The sequence below is a fragment of the Gadus morhua genome, chromosome 9 (genome assembly GCF_902167405.1).
Source record: "Gadus morhua chromosome 9, gadMor3.0, whole genome shotgun sequence".
NCBI lineage: Eukaryota > Metazoa > Chordata > Actinopteri > Gadiformes > Gadidae > Gadus > Gadus morhua.
Window position 1 is genome coordinate 19,707,897 of NC_044056.1, and position 17,500 is coordinate 19,725,396.

The 17,500-nt window shown below is 50.2% G+C and overlaps 1 protein-coding gene across 2 annotated transcripts in view; it reads left to right on the top strand.

The window, feature by feature from the left end:
- The window catches only part of vwf (von Willebrand factor), a 55,691-nt gene that overhangs the window by 6,129 nt on the left and 32,062 nt on the right, over positions 1–17,500 (top strand). For both annotated transcript variants that reach the window (XM_030365330.1, XM_030365329.1), the window contains exons 13-40: positions 111–211; positions 461–656; positions 842–1,057; positions 1,407–1,653; positions 2,220–2,317; positions 2,792–2,943; positions 3,208–3,311; positions 3,408–3,546; positions 3,645–3,779; positions 3,930–4,076; positions 4,279–4,419; positions 4,827–4,925; positions 5,287–5,443; positions 5,853–6,020; positions 6,321–6,456; positions 6,845–7,154; positions 7,256–8,420; positions 8,753–8,857; positions 9,148–9,297; positions 12,013–12,147; positions 12,488–12,655; positions 12,986–13,032; positions 13,429–13,606; positions 14,144–14,385; positions 15,230–15,419; positions 15,752–16,093; positions 16,752–16,990; positions 17,152–17,254. In XM_030365330.1, the coding sequence (XP_030221190.1) occupies positions 111–211; positions 461–656; positions 842–1,057; positions 1,407–1,653; positions 2,220–2,317; positions 2,792–2,943; positions 3,208–3,311; positions 3,408–3,546; positions 3,645–3,779; positions 3,930–4,076; positions 4,279–4,419; positions 4,827–4,925; positions 5,287–5,443; positions 5,853–6,020; positions 6,321–6,456; positions 6,845–7,154; positions 7,256–8,420; positions 8,753–8,857; positions 9,148–9,297; positions 12,013–12,147; positions 12,488–12,655; positions 12,986–13,032; positions 13,429–13,606; positions 14,144–14,385; positions 15,230–15,419; positions 15,752–16,093; positions 16,752–16,990; positions 17,152–17,254 (5,610 nt within the window). The remainder of the gene's footprint in view (positions 1–110; positions 212–460; positions 657–841; positions 1,058–1,406; positions 1,654–2,219; positions 2,318–2,791; positions 2,944–3,207; positions 3,312–3,407; positions 3,547–3,644; positions 3,780–3,929; positions 4,077–4,278; positions 4,420–4,826; positions 4,926–5,286; positions 5,444–5,852; positions 6,021–6,320; positions 6,457–6,844; positions 7,155–7,255; positions 8,421–8,752; positions 8,858–9,147; positions 9,298–12,012; positions 12,148–12,487; positions 12,656–12,985; positions 13,033–13,428; positions 13,607–14,143; positions 14,386–15,229; positions 15,420–15,751; positions 16,094–16,751; positions 16,991–17,151; positions 17,255–17,500) is intronic.

Sequence of the window (17,500 nt, forward strand, 5' to 3'; positions counted from 1 at the left end):
TCTTGAAGACCTAGATGTAATTAGAGAGAACGATGATATTTATACGTATACATGCATATATATATATGCATAAGATATGTAAATGCTGTGTTATGTGTTTTGTTGTGCAGGTAGTCTGCATATCCAGAGGTCTGTTCAGGCTGCGGTGCGTGTGAGGTTTGAAGATGATTTCCACCTGGACTGGGACGGCCGAGGCAGGGTGCTTCTGAAGGTGGGCGTGGCTATGAAAGCTTTGATTAAGGAGTGGGCAGCCTTGTGGCTCCGCCCTCTCGCATGCTCAACAGGGGAGTTTGACTTGTGGTCCTATGCAACATGTACTCCCTTGTTCTCGACTCGACTGTCCCCTTGCATGAAGGCACAAACAGGTCAAGGCAGGTTTCCCCAGAGATGGACTCTAGCTGGTGTGGTCCGCAACATGATACATTTGCTTTATGATTTGTGTGAATGATGACATCACCAGCTTGGATTGGCCTGGGCGGGACGCACCTGTGGTCTCTGTGGTAACTTCAACGGTAACCAAGGGGATGACTTCCTGTCTGGGGCTGGACTGGTGGAGGCGGGCCCGCAAGCGTTCAGCCAATCATGGAGGATCAGCGCAGACTGCGACTCCATCACCAGACCTGACATGGACCCATGTGCACTCAACCCCAAGAGAGGTGAAACACACACTTTCTCTCTCTCACACACACACACACACACACACACTGACTGACTGACTGACTGACTGACTGACTGACTGACTGACTGACTGACTGACTGACACAATGACAGACACACTGACAGACACACTGACAACCTCTCATCTTCCATGGGTGTGTTTCTTCTTCCTCTTCTTCCGTAGTCCGATTTGCAGAGGAGGCGTGTTCGGCGATGATGTCAGAGGTCTTCCGGCCGTGTCACTTCCTGGTGAACCCGGGGCCCTTCCACAAGTTCTGCCGCTATGACGTGTGTGCGTGTGTGGACGGCGAGGAGTGCCTGTGCTCCGCCCTCTCCTCCTACGCCACCATGTGTGCGGCCAGGGGCGTGATGCTGGAGTGGCGCTCGGCGGCGCTCTGCGGTACGGCGCTCAGAGACACGACTACCCATGATGCACTCTGGTCCACGCATGGCCACACATCATGCACCTACTCATACTGCACTACTACCTTTAAACAGACCCATATCTATTCATCATTTGTATTCATGCTGAATCCTTTCTTTTATAAATCTTTTTATAAGAGTCTTATTCATTTCATAGCGAACAGTTTGCTTGCAGCTAAATCAATGTTTTGTGATCTATATATTTATATATTTTTCTATCGATGTTTTTTGAAAAACATTGCATCATACGGGGGGCGAACCATTGCAATGAAAACCGAGGGGGATCGATGCATGATAACTCGTCACGTGTCTTCCCCGCGCGCCAGAGATGGAGTGCGGCGGGGGCCGGGTGTTCGAGGCGTGCGGGAGCGCGTGCGGCCGCACCTGCCGCTCCCTGTCCTCGGCCGAGGCGGGCTGCGAGGGCCAGCGCCCCTGTGAGGAGGGCTGCTTCTGCCCCGCGGGCCTCTACCTCAGCCCGGCCGGGGAGTGTGTGAGCGCCGCCCTCTGCGGCTGCCTGTACGACGGACAGCTGTACCAGCCCGGCGACGTCTACGCCGACCACCAGAGCCGATGGTCAGCGGGTCGGCCTACCCTGTGTTCATGACGTGTGTGTGTGTGTGTGTGTGTGTGCGTGTGCGTGTGTGCGCATGTGTTGGGTGTCTGTGGTTTTGGGTGTGTGTGTGTATGTATGTGTATGTGTGCATGGGTGTGTGTGTGTGTGTATGTATGTGTGTGTGTGCGTGGGTGTGTGCGCATGTGTGTGTGTGTGTGTGCGTGGGTGTGTGCGCATGTGTTTGGGTGTGTGTGTGCATGTGTGTGTGTGTGTTCCCGTTTCTACTAAAGTGTACACCTCTCCCCATCAATAACCCGTTGACAATCCAGCAGAGCTTGCCCTACTTGAGTAAAGAACACAAAGGCTTTTAAGGATCTCTGCACAATTTTGGATTTGTGTTGTGTATATTTTTGTTTTTGTCTATTGCTGTGTATTATTCTACTGTCTATGTTTATACAATGCAAACCTACTTTGAATGGTTCTATTTCTACTGCATATGGTTCTATTTATGCTGCATATGGTTCGATTTCTACGGTCTATGGTTCTATCTCAACGGTGCATTTTCTCTCTCTGTTGCTCCCCACAGCACCTGTGAGAGCGGTGCCATGAGCTGCAGCTCTGCTGAGATGAGCAGCAACATGCTGTCTGACCTCTTCTATGATGATGACTTTGCACCATCTAGAGGTTTGTCTCATCGTTATTCTGGATGCAGTGGCGCATTCTGGAATGGAGACGGCACAGAGTATGGGCTGGAAACCAGACACTTCATGAGGCTACCAAAACAATGCATTCGCACTAGTGGATGAAGCTAATCAGTGTGTTCCTACAGTGGCCTGTTGTTGATTGGAAACGTCCCTTTTATTATTGCTTTACGTTTACTTACTGTAAATATGAAATATTATATTATAAGTCTGTGTAAGTGTAAGGCAAAAGTGTATTTTGCCTTAATATGGTCACATCACTTTATGCTATCATACATAACTATACCAAGGATAGTAGTTTACATGTCTAGAAGACATTTTATCAGCATATTACGACAGATATTCTAAATCCTGTTCCAGTTCCATGTTCCCCTCTCCTCCTCTCCAGGCGGCCTCAGTGTCCCCTGGGTGGCTAACTGTTTATCGTGCTGAATGCCTCTGTGTCGTGTGTTTACAGAGCGCCGCGCCGCCCCCTGCCCCCCTCCTCTGACGCGGGCCGACTGTGGGCCCGGGCAGAAGGGGCTGGAGTGTGCCAGAACCTGCCGGAACGTGGACCTCCCCTGCATCAGCCTTGCCTGCATCAAGGGCTGCCTCTGCCCCCCTGGCACGGTGGGTGTCTGCGCGCACGCGCGTGTGCGTGTACGTGTGCATGAGCATTTGGATGCATGTGTAGGATTCGAACGGCATGCATGAAACCTTCTGCATGAATCCCCAGACATGGGTACACGCACATGCATGTGGATCAGTGCATGTGCGTTTACATGTGTGTAGGTGCGTGTGCACGTGTGTATTTGTGTGCTTGTAATTGTGCTTGGAAAACACCTTCCCCGCCCTAAATGGAAACACAGAGACTGATAAAGCTATTGATTCCAGGTTCGCCACAAGAGCGAATGCATTGCACCAGACCAGTGTCCCTGTTACCATAACAACGTCATGTATGGCTCAGGCCAGACTGTTTCCATGGACTGCAACACCTGGTAGGACCCTTGTGTGTTATACAGTCAAGAGGGTGAGAGTGACGGTGAGAGATGGATAAGAGTGAGGTTACACTAACACTGGGGTGTCTCCCACAGTGTGTGTGAGAAGAGTAAATGGCAGTGCTCCAACAAGGTGTGTGACGGAGTGTGTCGCACCGTCGGCCAAGGCCACTACATCACCTTTGACGGCCTCAAGTACTCCTTCCCCGGACTCTGCCAGTATGTCCTGGTCCAGGTGAGAGAGGATCAAACAACGGTGAAGAACAACAGGTATACATTTTGTTGTTGTTGCTATGAACATGGTTGTTCCTGTGTGCCCCCGTGTCTGAGTAGGACATGTGTGACGGGAGGGACGGCTCATTGCGTGTTTTGGTGGAGAACGAGGGCTGTGGCGTAGCAGAACACCGCTGTGGTAAATCCATCTCCGTCTACTACCAGGGAGGACTGATCACGATGCAACATAGAGAGGTGACCGTACACTCCGTTTTTATTGTCGCAAAATCATTTGTAAGTAACGAAGCATTGGTCAAAAAAAACGTTTTGTTTCCAAAGAACATTTTGAACACGACTTGTTTCTGGGGGTGAGTCATAATACGACACGTGCCGGGTCGTCCGCAGGTGAAGATGAGGAGGCCCGTGCTGCAGGGCTCAGAGGTGGAGATTGTACATTCCGGTCAGTTCTACATCCTTCTCCTCGGTAAACACATCTCCATCAGCTGGGACCAAGGCACCCATCTCCTGGTCCACATCTCTGCCCAATACAGGGTAACCATTCTCACTGTTTATTACAATTTGATTCGTAGCATTTCCTCTTCTATAAAGCGCAGGTCTAGCCTCAATGGTCTGACAAAAAGCGTATGCGTTTCGCATAACTGTGGATCCCTTAATACATCAATCATTTAAACATGCTGCATGTGTGTAAAGTAAGTTTGAGCATGCATTTGATGATTATTGCCATGGTTCGCAGGGTCAAGTGTGTGGGCTCTGCGGTAACTTTGATGGCAACGTTAACAACGACTTGGTGAGCAGCAACAACCAGCTGGAAGTTGGGTTTGCCCACTTTGGTAACTCCTGGAAAGTCAAGCCAAGTTGTGCTGATGTCACTGAGGTAGGTAGCGTTGCATTCATTAAGTGCTAAATGTGTATATAGTACGGCATTATAAGTTAAATATAAATTAACTTATAATGTTAATTTATACTTATAAATTATAAGTTAGTGGAATGTGTGCATGATGTGTTCATACTAACTTAGCTTTTGTGTATTTAACTACAACTGAGTAGTATGTGTGCATGATATGTTCATACTATACTAGCTTCTGTCTTTGTTGAATTAGCATTGTTATGCTTCCTTTGTTTGTTTGTTTCCTCATTACTGTTGCGGTAATTTTTTTTCTTTCATTCTCAGTACACTGTTCTGTCTAAATGTGTCCATCCCTCTGACTGTCTGTCTGTCTGTCTGTCTGTCTGTCTGTCTGTCTGTCTGTCTGTCTGTCTGTCTGTTGGGTGGCGCTGTAGCCGCCCGCCCCCTGCAGTGACAGTGTGGCCAGGCTGATCACTGTGGAGCAGGCCTGCGGCGTGCTCACTGGCTCCCACTTCCAGCAGTGCAACAGCCAAGTATGGATTTGTCCTTATTTTCATGTTAGCATATCTAGGCCAGCCTCATGGAGATTAACCATTTACTTTTCAAGAGAGAAGAAAAGCAACATGACATTTCACAACATGATGCGCATGGACATGATAATGAACATGAACACGATAATACATTGCATTTTTAACATTATCACATTTTAACATCTACAGACATACAACATCCACATCAAATGCATGAAATCAAGTGCTCTGGTGGAATATAAAGAAGGGAAACGTTTCAGACATTCAGTTTCCACCCATCTGTCCACATGACTAATTGTCTCAGAGGTTCCGTGGACACTTGCACCATCGGTGACGGTGTACTTGTCCCTGTTATCTGATGCAGGTGGAGGCAGAGCCGTACTTTGAGATGTGCGTGGAGGCGGCGTGCTCGTGTCCGTCCGTGGGTGACTGCGCGTGTTTCTGTGATGTTATAGCGGCCTACGCTCAGGCGTGCTCTGAGAAGGGCGTGTCCGTCAGCTGGAGGACCAATGGCCTTTGTCGTGAGTCGTCCGTCCCCCCCCCGCCCTCTAGCCAATTACTTTTTTAAGTTTCTGAATCTGTAATATCTGGTTTAGCCACATTGAGTTTATACATATAACTTACCTGTACTTACCGTACCTGCATGTCTACTTCAGAATCTGTCACGCAACTTTGATAACTGTTTTTCTATAATTGGTTGTCCTACCACCATGTGGGAAACCTACAAGGTGCAGGGAAACTCACTGTTAATGATCAGGCACAAGCAGCAGAACATCTGTTATGTGTTTCATTGCAACTAGAGGACGTTTCGAATGGTTGAACTGGCCTCAGTCCTTGTCCAGGATGTGTGGGCCTGCTAGCAAAATACCTGCTCTCTTCCTGTCAATCAAGTATGAACAGGGTGTGTGTGTGTGTGTGTTTGATATTCAGCGATGAGTTGTGACGAGCTCAACCCCAGCATCCCGGCAGCGGGGGAGGAGCTGTGCCAGTGGAGGTACAACAGCTGTGGCTCCGCCTGTCCACTCACCTGTCAGCACCCAGAGCCCCTCCACTGCCCTCTCACCTGTGTGGAGGGTTGCCATGCCAACTGTCCCCCAGGTATTCAAAACACCCTCAGGCCAGACGAGAACATACCTGCCATGCCTGTTTTTCCCTTTTTCCTCATTATTTGTATTCTAATAATAATACTTTTATCATAATGAATTGCATTAACAAAGCGCGTTATAGTGCGTAGGAGGTCCATGTGACACCTCTTCTACTGCCAGTGTGTGTAAACCACCTGGGTGATGCTCGGCAGCCATTATGTGGCAGAACTCACGCCACACACTGGCTGTCCCAGTTCCAATCATCTGACACCCTCACGGTCACTAAGGCAGCCGATGTGTACTCCCCCCCCAGGCCAGCTGCTGGACGAGGTGGCCCTGCGCTGTGTGGAGCCCTCCCAGTGCCAGGTGTGCCTCCACGAGGGTCAGAGAATCTCTCACGGGGTCAAGGTCATCCTCAACCATGACGATCCAAAGCACTGCAAGATATGGTGAGACGTTTCCTTTTGCCTGCACCGAGGGACGGGTTCACTGCTTCCACAAGACTTTGGAGCTTAAACTGAAAACCTTTTCTAAAAACGGAAACGTCAATGAAATGTTAGGTAAAGGGATTTAGGGGTAAAAGTGTCTATGTTTCCTATTTTTGACTATTCACTGAAATTATTTGAAATTTACATTTTCTGAGTTTGAAAGCCTGGTGCATGTATTTTGTAAAAATCTCACAAAAATAATTGCAATATCCAATCCCAACATCTACAGAACGACAATGCACACCGCATCGATTTACTATTGTATGGATTTCCGTCAGCGGTCTTCAGGCTTTCTGATGTTTGCTGCAGTGTTGCATGGTCATGACGCCTTGTTGGTGTTCCTCTGCAGTCACTGTGAGAACAACAGACTGAGCTGTGAGGACTGCACCGCTGTGGACACGCTCCCCACCACGACGGCCAGCCCCGGCTTCGCCACCTCCACCGTGCTGCCCTTCTCCACCATGATGCCCGCCGGCGGGTGCGACCGCGCCATGGACCTGGCCTTCCTATTGGACGGCTCCACGGCGCTGAGCGAGGCCGACTTCCAGAAAGTGAAGGACTTCATCGTGCGCGTGGTGGACCCCTTCAGGATGGGCTCTGCGCACACGCGGGCCACCGTGCTCCTCTACCACTCTGGGGTCAAAACGAACGAGCTGCAGGTGAGTTGGCGCTGGAGGGGCCGCTTGCAGTCACATGGTGTACAGCATGCTGAGCATCATTGGTACAGTCAAAATTCTATTGTATTTTATCGAACTCGTAGGTCCAAAAGTGGCTGTTCAAGAAGAACGTGCGTGAGCTGCGCTACACAGGCGGAAACGCCGCCTTCCTGGACGAGGCCATCAAGTACCTCGCCATCAACATCTACGACAAGAACAAGCGCGAGCACGCCGGCCGCGTGGCCATCATCCTGACGGCCAGCGCCAACCCCCGCCACCTGCGCACCACCGTCAAGATGCTGCGCAAGAAGAGCATCACCACGCTGACGGTGGCCCTCGGCCCCGGGGTCAGCATGAGCCAGATCAACGAGATCACCGCCGCCAACAAGGACAACCGCGCCTACGTGCTGAGCAGCCCCGCCGAGCTCACCGACCAGCTGCTCGAGCTCAAGGACCACCTCTGCACCCTCGGCATGGAACCCGAAGTACCCAAGCCTCGGACCACCAGGGCCCCCACCACCACCACCACCACCCTTACCCCCGCCACCGCCAGCACCTCCACGCTCCAGCCGACCCGCGTGGTACCCAAGCAGGGCGCGATCCTACCGCCCATCACCCCGGCCCCGTCCTCAGCCTCCGGCCGGTCCCCCGTCACCACGGCGACCCCCTCCGCCCCCGTGGACGTCACGTTCTTGGTGGAGGGCTCGGAGTCGGTGGGGGTGGACAACTTCAACCGCTCGCTGCTCTTCATCGAGCAGGTGGTCTCGAAGATGAGCCGGGAGCACAGGCACATCCGCATCACCGTCGTCCAGTACTCGCTCACCGTCACCGTGGAGATCCGGCGCTGGGAGCTGTGGCAGAGCAGCACCCTGTGGCGCCAGCGCCTGAGGGAGATCCGCTGGAGGGGGGGCGCCCAGACCAACACGGGGGCCGCCATCAGCACCACCTATCAGGAAACGAGCTGGCAGCGACCCACTGCCCCGGGGCCCCCCGTCCCCCAGCTGGTCTTCCTGATCACGGAGAACGCCCCCACGGATGAGGTGAAGCCCCCCCCGAGGGGCAGCACCACCCACGTCTACCCCATCAGGGTAGGCACCCAGATAGACGAGAACGTCCTGCTGCCGTTCAGCACGCCCCCCAGCCCCCTGAGCGTGCCGCACTGGGGGGACCCGTCGGTGCCCGATGTGGTCAACATGGTCATCAACATCACGCGGCAGAGCCTCACACCCTACTTCCCCACGCTACCCCCCCTCAACCCCCTGCCCTCAGGTAACACACACACACACACACACATGCACACACACATACACATGCACACAAAAGCCAGCGCACGCACACGCGCACAAACATACACATGCACACAAAAGCCAGTGCACACACACACACACACGCATGCACACAAAAACACATGCACATGCACACTAGGACACAAAAGCCAGCTCTTGCACGCTCACACAGACACACACACGCACACACTTGCAAACTTGATTCACCCTTATAGGCATGCATACACACACACACACATACACACACACAAACACTCACCAAGGTGTGACAGTGTTGTGTGATACATCGGCGCTGTGTGTGTGTGTTCTGAACAGCCCCCTGTAAGAAGCCTCTGGACCTGCTGTTCCTGCTGAGGGCTGGTGAAAAGTTTGAGGACATGAAGACCTTCGTCAAAGCCTTCGTCAAGCAAGCTGAAATCGGTGGGACACACTGCTGCTTTCTGCCTCCTCTTCGCTCTCTTGTCTTCATTTCAACCTCCATCCACCCCATGATCACATGTGCTGGTGTATGACCAGACGATGCATATTCATAACCTGTATCCCTGCCTCTTCATTTCTTTGGTTGTCTATAGTTCGATGTTCATCAATTGCATGAATCAGACAATGCATAATAAATACTACTTCGATAAATATAATAATAATATTCAAAGTGATTCATTGATGTAATGATTAAACACTGTATCCCTGCCTCTCCATTGCTCTCCCCCAAGGCCCCAACATGACCCAGGTCGGCGTGGTCCAGTACGGCTCCGCCCCCTCCCCCACTGCAGAGGTCACATGGGAGGACGTGCAGAGCGCATCTAATCTGCTCAACCTGATAGAGGACATACACAGCAGGACCGTTACTGCCCCTGCATTGGGTAACACCAGACACACACACACACACACACACGCACGCACACACAAACACACAAACATCCACGCCAGACGCACCCATAAACACACACACACACACACACACACACACACACACACACACACACACACACAACCACACTCCCACGCATACAGTACGAATGCACACACACACAGTCACACACACACACACAAACACACACACTGTGATGGAAAATCCACATGTTTTCTTTATAAACTTAGGTTTTTTACAGTCTTCCTTGTATGGTCTTGCCACCCTGCTATTCTGCAGGGCCGTCTAAGATCTAAATCTTAGTGTTTCATGTGTGTAATTTGGTTTCCCATTCCGTTCCCGTGTTGTCTGTAGTTTGATTTTGACCTGTTTCCCTTGACCCCCTGGGGAGCGCAGAGAAGCAAAGTGTGATAAGGAACGGCCGCAACCACCTTTTATGACCTCTTAAGGAACTTCAATCAATAGATCAACATCTGGTTAACAAAGGCTTTGGGTTTATTGGGGGACAGCTGCCCTCAAGGATCCGATCTAAGCAGTAGCGTACCGTGAGCTTTAAGTCAGGGCCTTCAGTAACGAACTCCACCAACGGCCAACCCCCAAACACTCAGACATGAACACAAATTTCACATTAGGTGCCAATACAGCCAACACAGCCACAATATGCGCTACTGCATAACATCCACAACAAGACAGTTGATCTTCAGCAACAACAACAGCGCACACGCACACCACTTTGCATTACCGCAGAGCCAGAGTAATGCAGCATCACCATCAGATCTTTCCTTATGTCACTCAGCAACCAGATTGCACATCACACACATGACACAAAAAGAAGTGTTCACAGTTATTGTTATTTTCACCGGATGCTTTTGCAACTTCAACGGATTACAATAAAGTAGCCTATAGCGACAATATTACAAGTGCAACACCAGTTCATTAACAAAAATGAAACATACAAGTAGGCCTTTATGCCACATATTTTACAACAGCTATTCCAGCAAGAATATTAAGTCCACAGGAGTAGCAGTGAACGGGTTAATTTAATATGCTTATTAAGCGGAATCCACGCAAAGCATTACCATTAAGCCTACTGCCCAAATTCCAGCAATATATTTGTGTTTCAAACCATTAAAAAAATGCGTTATGAACTAAAGTAGCGCAACAACATTATCGCTCTTACACAGTGCAAAGTAAAACTCACCCATCACCCATGGCCTGATGTTTTATAGTTGCCTTGGACAAGCTGTTTAGACTGCTAAATCCGGCGCTGTTCCATGTCCCCTTACTGATGTTGAACAGCAAACGGAACGGTGCTAGCCGTTAGCCAGTCATAGCGGCTGTAGTTGCACTCTGTAAAGTGCCGCACAAAACCTTCACCGGCCTGGGTCAGCCCATCAGGCTTCGGTGTAGGTCTTCCTCTTGAAATTAAATCTGTCTACTCTCCAAACGATAACAGTTTTCTTTCTGAAATTATGTTGTAAGTACTGAAAAAATATGGAATTAAGATGCGTTCAGACACAAATTAATGTAATTTGAAAAAAATAGTATATATTAGAGCTGTCAGTTACACGCGTTATTAACGGCGTTAACGCAAACCAAATTTAACGGCGTTACATTTTTTATCGCGCGATTAACGCAATTATTTTATAAAAAAAAAAAAATAAAAAAAAAAATAATTTCTTTGGCTCAAAACAAAGAAGCAGTAGCCTGACTGCTATGTTCAAATGACATTTGTTCAACAGTCATTTAATTGCACTATAGGCTCTTTTTTTGTATCGTCCTGTTTTGATCAGTGTATATGCCAATGTTGTTATCAATAAAAAAACATTTGCACAAGGCAAGCCGATGCACTTCACCATGTTGATAAGAGAATTAAAATGAGAAGAATTATGGGACAAAAAAATCAAGGGATATTTAGCATAGAAAAAGAATTTGCGATTAATCGCGATTAATTAGAGTTAACTATGACATTAATGTGATTAATCACGATTAAATATTTTATTCGCTTGACAGCTCTAGTATATATATATTATTTAGATTTTGACAGGGCCAGCAGAGAAGGCCCTGCTGGTCCTGACGGCCCACAACTGGATCTGAGTGTATAAGAACTCCTGACCTTAGCCACTCAGTGGACTTCTTCTTGCGAACCTTTAGAGAATGAAGTGAGACGCAGGGCGAATTCCTATCTGAGGCTCAGATTATTGTATTGTATGCCTGTTTTGTTGTTTGTTGATACATGTTGTGATGTATCTTTGTTCGTACTTTTATTACAAATATATATGACCACCAATTGCCTGCAAGTATTGTGTGCTTTTTGCATCTAAATATCTCCTCTGTCTTAGACGCAAAATCTGATAGAGAAATTGCCAGGACAGCACACACACACACACACACACACACACACACACACACACACACACACACACACACACACACACACACACACACACACACACACACACACACACACACACACACACACACACACACATGCATACGGGTACACACACACACACACACACACACACACACACACACACACACACACACACACACACACACACACACACACACACACACACACACACACACGCACACATCTAAAAAGTGTTGAATGAACCAAACATGCAGCCCATCAGGTCTGGTCATTGTTCCACAGCCAGGCGGGGAACATCTTCTGACATCTTCTTTCTGTTGCTCTGTCCAGGCTCTGCGCTGCAGTTTGCCATCCAAACAGCCCTCAGTGGTGGGAGAGCAGGGGTGCCCAAGGCGGTGGTAATGCTGGTGACAGACAGGTCATCAGATAATGTCCAAAAGGCCGCCAATGAGGCGCTGGTCGCAGGTAAGGCCTGAGAACATGCAGCATATGGAGCTGACTTGACTTGTTATGTCTATGTGTATATGCGTGTGTTTTTGGATGTTATCGTTGCTCATTGCTGGTGTTGGTACAGGGTGGTATAGTGACTTTAGGTGTTGGACCAAATTGATTCCGGTTCGAGACCACGCCTCCCGCAACCAGAGATGACTAAAGCTCATCTACACCTAATGTTAAGGCTTTCAAGACTTTCATCTAGAGATGAAATGACAGATTTAAATGGCACTGGATGAAAGCGCCGGCTCCATGACTAAACAGCACTTGAGTTGTGGTCTGAGGTCCAGGGTGACTGACCTCTTGTGTCCAGGCGTCTCCGTGTTCCCCATCGGGGTGGGCCCCGACTACGACCGGGCGGAGCTCAGTGCACTCGCTGGTGACCATGGATACCAAGACAACACGCTGCACCTGAACAGCATGGATCAACTGCTGATGCTGCTGACGCTGGACCACCAATACCCAGAGAGGATCTGCAGAGGTGAGGAGAGCACCACACACACACACACACACACACACACACACACACACACACACACACACACACACACACACACACACACACACACACACACACACACACACACACACACACACACACACACATTTAGAAAGACACACACACACACACACACACACACACACACACACACACACACACACACACACACACACACACACACACACACACACACATTTAGAAACACACACAAACACATACACACACAAATACAAACTCATAAACAAACAGACACTCGCACTGGAAACGAACAGATTGGTACTAACAGCCGTAATGTATGTTGACTTTCAGCTGGTCCTCCGAGGGTGTGTGTGGATGATAATGGAGAACACAGAGAGGTATGCCAGGCTTTGAAACCCCTTTTTGAATACAGGTAAAAAGAGGAAAAACTCCATGTTACTGCTAGAGCTGGGCAATATTGAAACATGCATTAGCTTTTAGTTCAAAATACCCCAAAACTATCAAACATGTTTCTTTTCCTTTTTAGTACCATTTTAAACCTCATTTTAAACCTAAACCGTATTACTTTAAATTGTACTTTACTTGCTTCATTCAATAAAGACTGCAATACTGGGCATTCCGATGGGTAATCCTCTCTATTTTAAGACAAAATCGCCCTTTCTTTCCTGGTGGGTACTCCAGCATTTTTGACTGTGTGTGTCTGTGTGTTTCTGTGTGTGTCTGCGTGTGTCTGTGTGTGTCTGCGTGTGTCTGTGTGTGTCTGTGTGCGTCAGCCGGGCGAGTCCTGGCTGCTGGCAGAGGGCTGCCACACCATGCGCTGCTCCGCAGACAGACAGGTGATCATGCAGAGCCACAAGGTCAGCTGTGACCGGCTGGAGCCGCCCGCCTGCAGGAACAACATGCCTCCCGTCAGGGTGCAGGAGACCTGCGGCTGCCACTGGGAGTGCCAATGTGAGCGCAGTAAAACCGCCTTTTGGTACTTTGAGAACTACCTGGGTCAGTGGGAGAGGGGAGGCAGGTCTGTCCCTGGGAGGACTCAGGATCTCCTATTCATCAGAACAGCACAACAACACTGCTGGCAGGAGAGACTAGTGGCTGAATGTATCTGGGTCCAGACCTTAATGGCCCCGGTCTACCAAACCACCAGTAACTTCGTATCGCTAAGTTAGTATTGCTACACACGTGGCCATATTAAACAGTCAAATTGGAGTGCTGTCCTACTCATTATTCTTTATCAGTATTACCCATTCATCATGGACTAGATGTGAGTGGAGCATGTTGTGTCTTGATTTCATTAATATAAAGTAATATGCAGGGGTAATGCATATTCCCTGCAGACGGGACCAGATTGAATCGCAGCGCTACAGAGCTGCAAGGCAACGGGGCGACCTGCTGTCCCACCACGCTTAGATCTCAGATCAGGTTTCCCTGACAGATTGAGATCAATCCTGGGTTCAAGGTGTGTGTGCCCTCCTGTGTGTGTGACAGGTACGTGCATCGGGAGCTCCACCAGTCACGTGATGAGGTTCGACAGCGTGGCTCTGAGGCTGGGGGGCGAGGGCAGCTGCTACTACACGCTGTTGACCATCGCCAAGGGCCTCAGCCCGGGTTCGGAGGTCAGGCTCCTCAGCGGCCCCTGTCCCGACTCTGGGAGCCACTACCCGCTCTGCGTCAAGGCCATGGAGGTGATCCACGGGACGTCCAAGCTGGTTCTGAAGGACGACTTGACGGTAGGCTGCCTCAGGGGGGTGTCCATGTCTGTGTGTATATAGACTCTATATATACTGTGTATATAGAGAAATATAAAGAGAAAAGTCGACTCTCTCTAGCTTTCAATTAAATCCTTTTACATTTGTTAGTTTTAATCCGACTGTACATTACTTTGAAAGGATGAACCTCAGTTTCCTGATTTAGACCTCACTTGACCTCACTCCCATGGTCCACGGTGCAATGTTTTTTTTCACCACTGGGATGCTGACGGAGTTTCCCGCCAATGTCTTTATCCTTTGGCGGCCCTCAGTCAAATTCTGGGTTCCTAAAATGGCCCTCAGCTGTCAAAACTTTGAGAACCCCTGCTCTAAATACACTTAGTGTTTAGAGTGTTAACATGTGTCTGGAATATATAGACCCATAGGCGTAGTGTTAAGAGTGTGTTAACATGTTTCTATGTGTATATAGACCCTTGGGCATAGTGTTAAGAGTGTGTTAGCATCCACTGCTTGGTTTGGTGAGGATCAATAAAAGAGTTATAGTCCTACCACTTGTAGGGTTATGTACATACTGATGGGTCACGAATATAACCTCGTATCCATCGGAGGTGTGGGGAGGAAGTGACGCGTGACGCGTCACGCGTGTAAATGCCCAAGAAGCTTAACGTGTACGGTAATTCAGCCGTCTCCACGACGACGCGACGTGGAACTCTGACCATTCAGTGCATGCGCCGGAAGAATCCATCGAAACGTCATGTGTTTAGGGCGTCTCCATGACGACACACGTCAAACGGCGATCTCACGACCGGCGTGCGAGTGTGTGCGTGTCACCCCTCTGACCGCGGTGAATGTCTGCCCCCCCCAGGCGGTGCTGGACGGGGAGGAGCTGTCCCTGCCGTGGCGGTCCGGGGGGCTGCAGGTGAACGGCCACTCGGGGCTCTCCCTGGTGGTGCGCTCGGACCACGGCTACCTGCTGTTGTTCACGCCGCAGAAGAACGAGTTCACCCTCACCCTGCTGGGCTCCTCGGCGGGCAGCCAAACTGCAGGGCTCTGTGGTACACCGCACTCACTCCTCCTGTCTGCGCCAAGCTACCAGTACACTGGGACGGCGTGCAGAGATTGATGCAGGAATACGGAAATGGTTGTTCCCTTCTTTCTTGTTTAAGTGTTTGACTTCTCCCTCTCTCTTGCTTGTTCTCTCGCTTATTCTCTCTCGCGCTCTCTCTGTTATGCTCTCCCTGTCTCTCTCTGCCTCCCTCTCTGTATCCCTCTCTGTCTCCCTCTCTCTCTGTCTCCCTCTCCATCCCTCTCTCCCTGTCTCTCTCTGTCTCCCTCCCTCCTTGTCTCTCCCTGTCTCTCTCTGTCTCCCTCTCTGTCTCCCTCTCAGGTGTGTGTGGGGACGACAGCCTCAACCAGCTCACGCTGCGTGACGGTAGCCTCACCTCCGAGCCGCGGGCCTTCATCTCCAACTGGACCGTCCCGCAGGCCTCCGGCCTGTGTGTGCCCATGGCCAGCGCGGTGTGCGAGTCCGGGGCCACGCTGGGCTGCCAGGCCCTGCGCTCTGACGTCTTTGAGCCGTGCCACGCCCATGTGCCCGTCTCCCTCTTCCTCGCCAAATGCGAGGAGCAGGCGTGCATGGCCTCGGACGTGTGTGAGTTCATCTCCACCTACGCGCTGCTCTGCAGGCAGAGAGGGGTGTGCGTGGACTGGAGAAGCCCGCATCTGTGCCGTAAGTGCATGCATGTCTGTCTCTCTTTCTATCAGTCTCTTTGTCTGTCTGTCTGTCTGTCTGTCTGTCTGTCTGTCTGTCTGTCTGTCTGTCTATCAGTCTCTCAGGGTGTCTCTATGTCTATCAGTCTGTCTGTCTGTCTGTCTGTCTGTCTGTCTGTCTGTCTGTCTGTCTGTCTGTCTGTCTGTCTGTCTGTCTGTCTGTCCGTCTGCCTATCAGTCTCTCAGGGTGTCTCTATGTCTATCAGTCTGTCTGTCTGTCTGTCTGTCTGTCTATCAGTCTCTCAGGGTGTCTCTATGTCTATCAGTCTGTCTGTCTGTCTGTCTGCCTGTCTGTCTGTCTGTCAGTCTGTCTCTCTGTCCGTTTTTCTGTCTCTCTGTTTGTCTGTCTGTTGGTCTCCCTGTCTGTCTCCCTGTCTGTCTGTCTGTCTGTCTGTCTGTCTGTCTGTCTGTCTGTCTGTCTGTCTGTCTGTCTGTCTGTCTGTCTGTCTGTCTTTCACTTTGTGTGCACACGTGTCCACGTGTGTGTGCATCCATTAGTGTGTGTGCATCCATTAGTGTGTGTGCATGCATGCATGCGTGTGTGTGCTAGAAGCCTACTTCATGCGTTGGTTACTTCATCAGAAGCCCCTCCCTCTGACCTGCTCTGTCGGTCACAGCCATGCAGTGCTCCGGCTCCATGGAGTACCACGCCTGTCGGACGGGCTGTGTGGAGGACTGTGGCAGCGTACTAGCGTTGCCGGGCAACAGAGCAGCTCCTGCGGGTAATGAGTCGCTGTGTGCGGAGACGCCTGCCGAAGGGTGCTTCTGTCCCGGTGGTACGGTGGTGCACCGTGGGCGGTGTGTGCCCCCCGACGCATGCAGCCAGTGCGTGGACCAGCGTGGACACACACATGGGGTGAGATACGTGTGGTGGTGTGAAGCTGTGTCTTAAGCCTCAGCGCAAACCGACTTCAGACGGCGCAGTAGAGGTGAAAGTGACATCTGACTGCCATCTAGTGGTCGATTCAGACCATTGCAGTATATATAACATTGAAAACATTCTCATTCTCAATCCAGTATATGCAGAGCTGGGTACCAGAGGAGAACCCGTGCTCTATCTGCATGTGTTTGGACCAACAACACATCAACTGCACTGCGCAACCCTGCCATGATGCCAAAGGCAAGCGCCCCCATTCTGCCACCAAATGAATGATGATTTACAACCCTATATTATCTACTGAGAAACATTATTCTGTGCGTGTGTGTGTATGTGTGTGTGTATGTGTGTTTGCGTGTGTGTGTGAATGTGTGTGTCTGTGTGTGTGTGTGTGTGTGTGTGTGTGTGTGTGTGTGTGTGTGTGTGTCTGTGTGTGTGTGTGTGTGTGTGTGTGTGTGTGTGTGTGTGTGTGTGTGTGTGTGTGTGTGT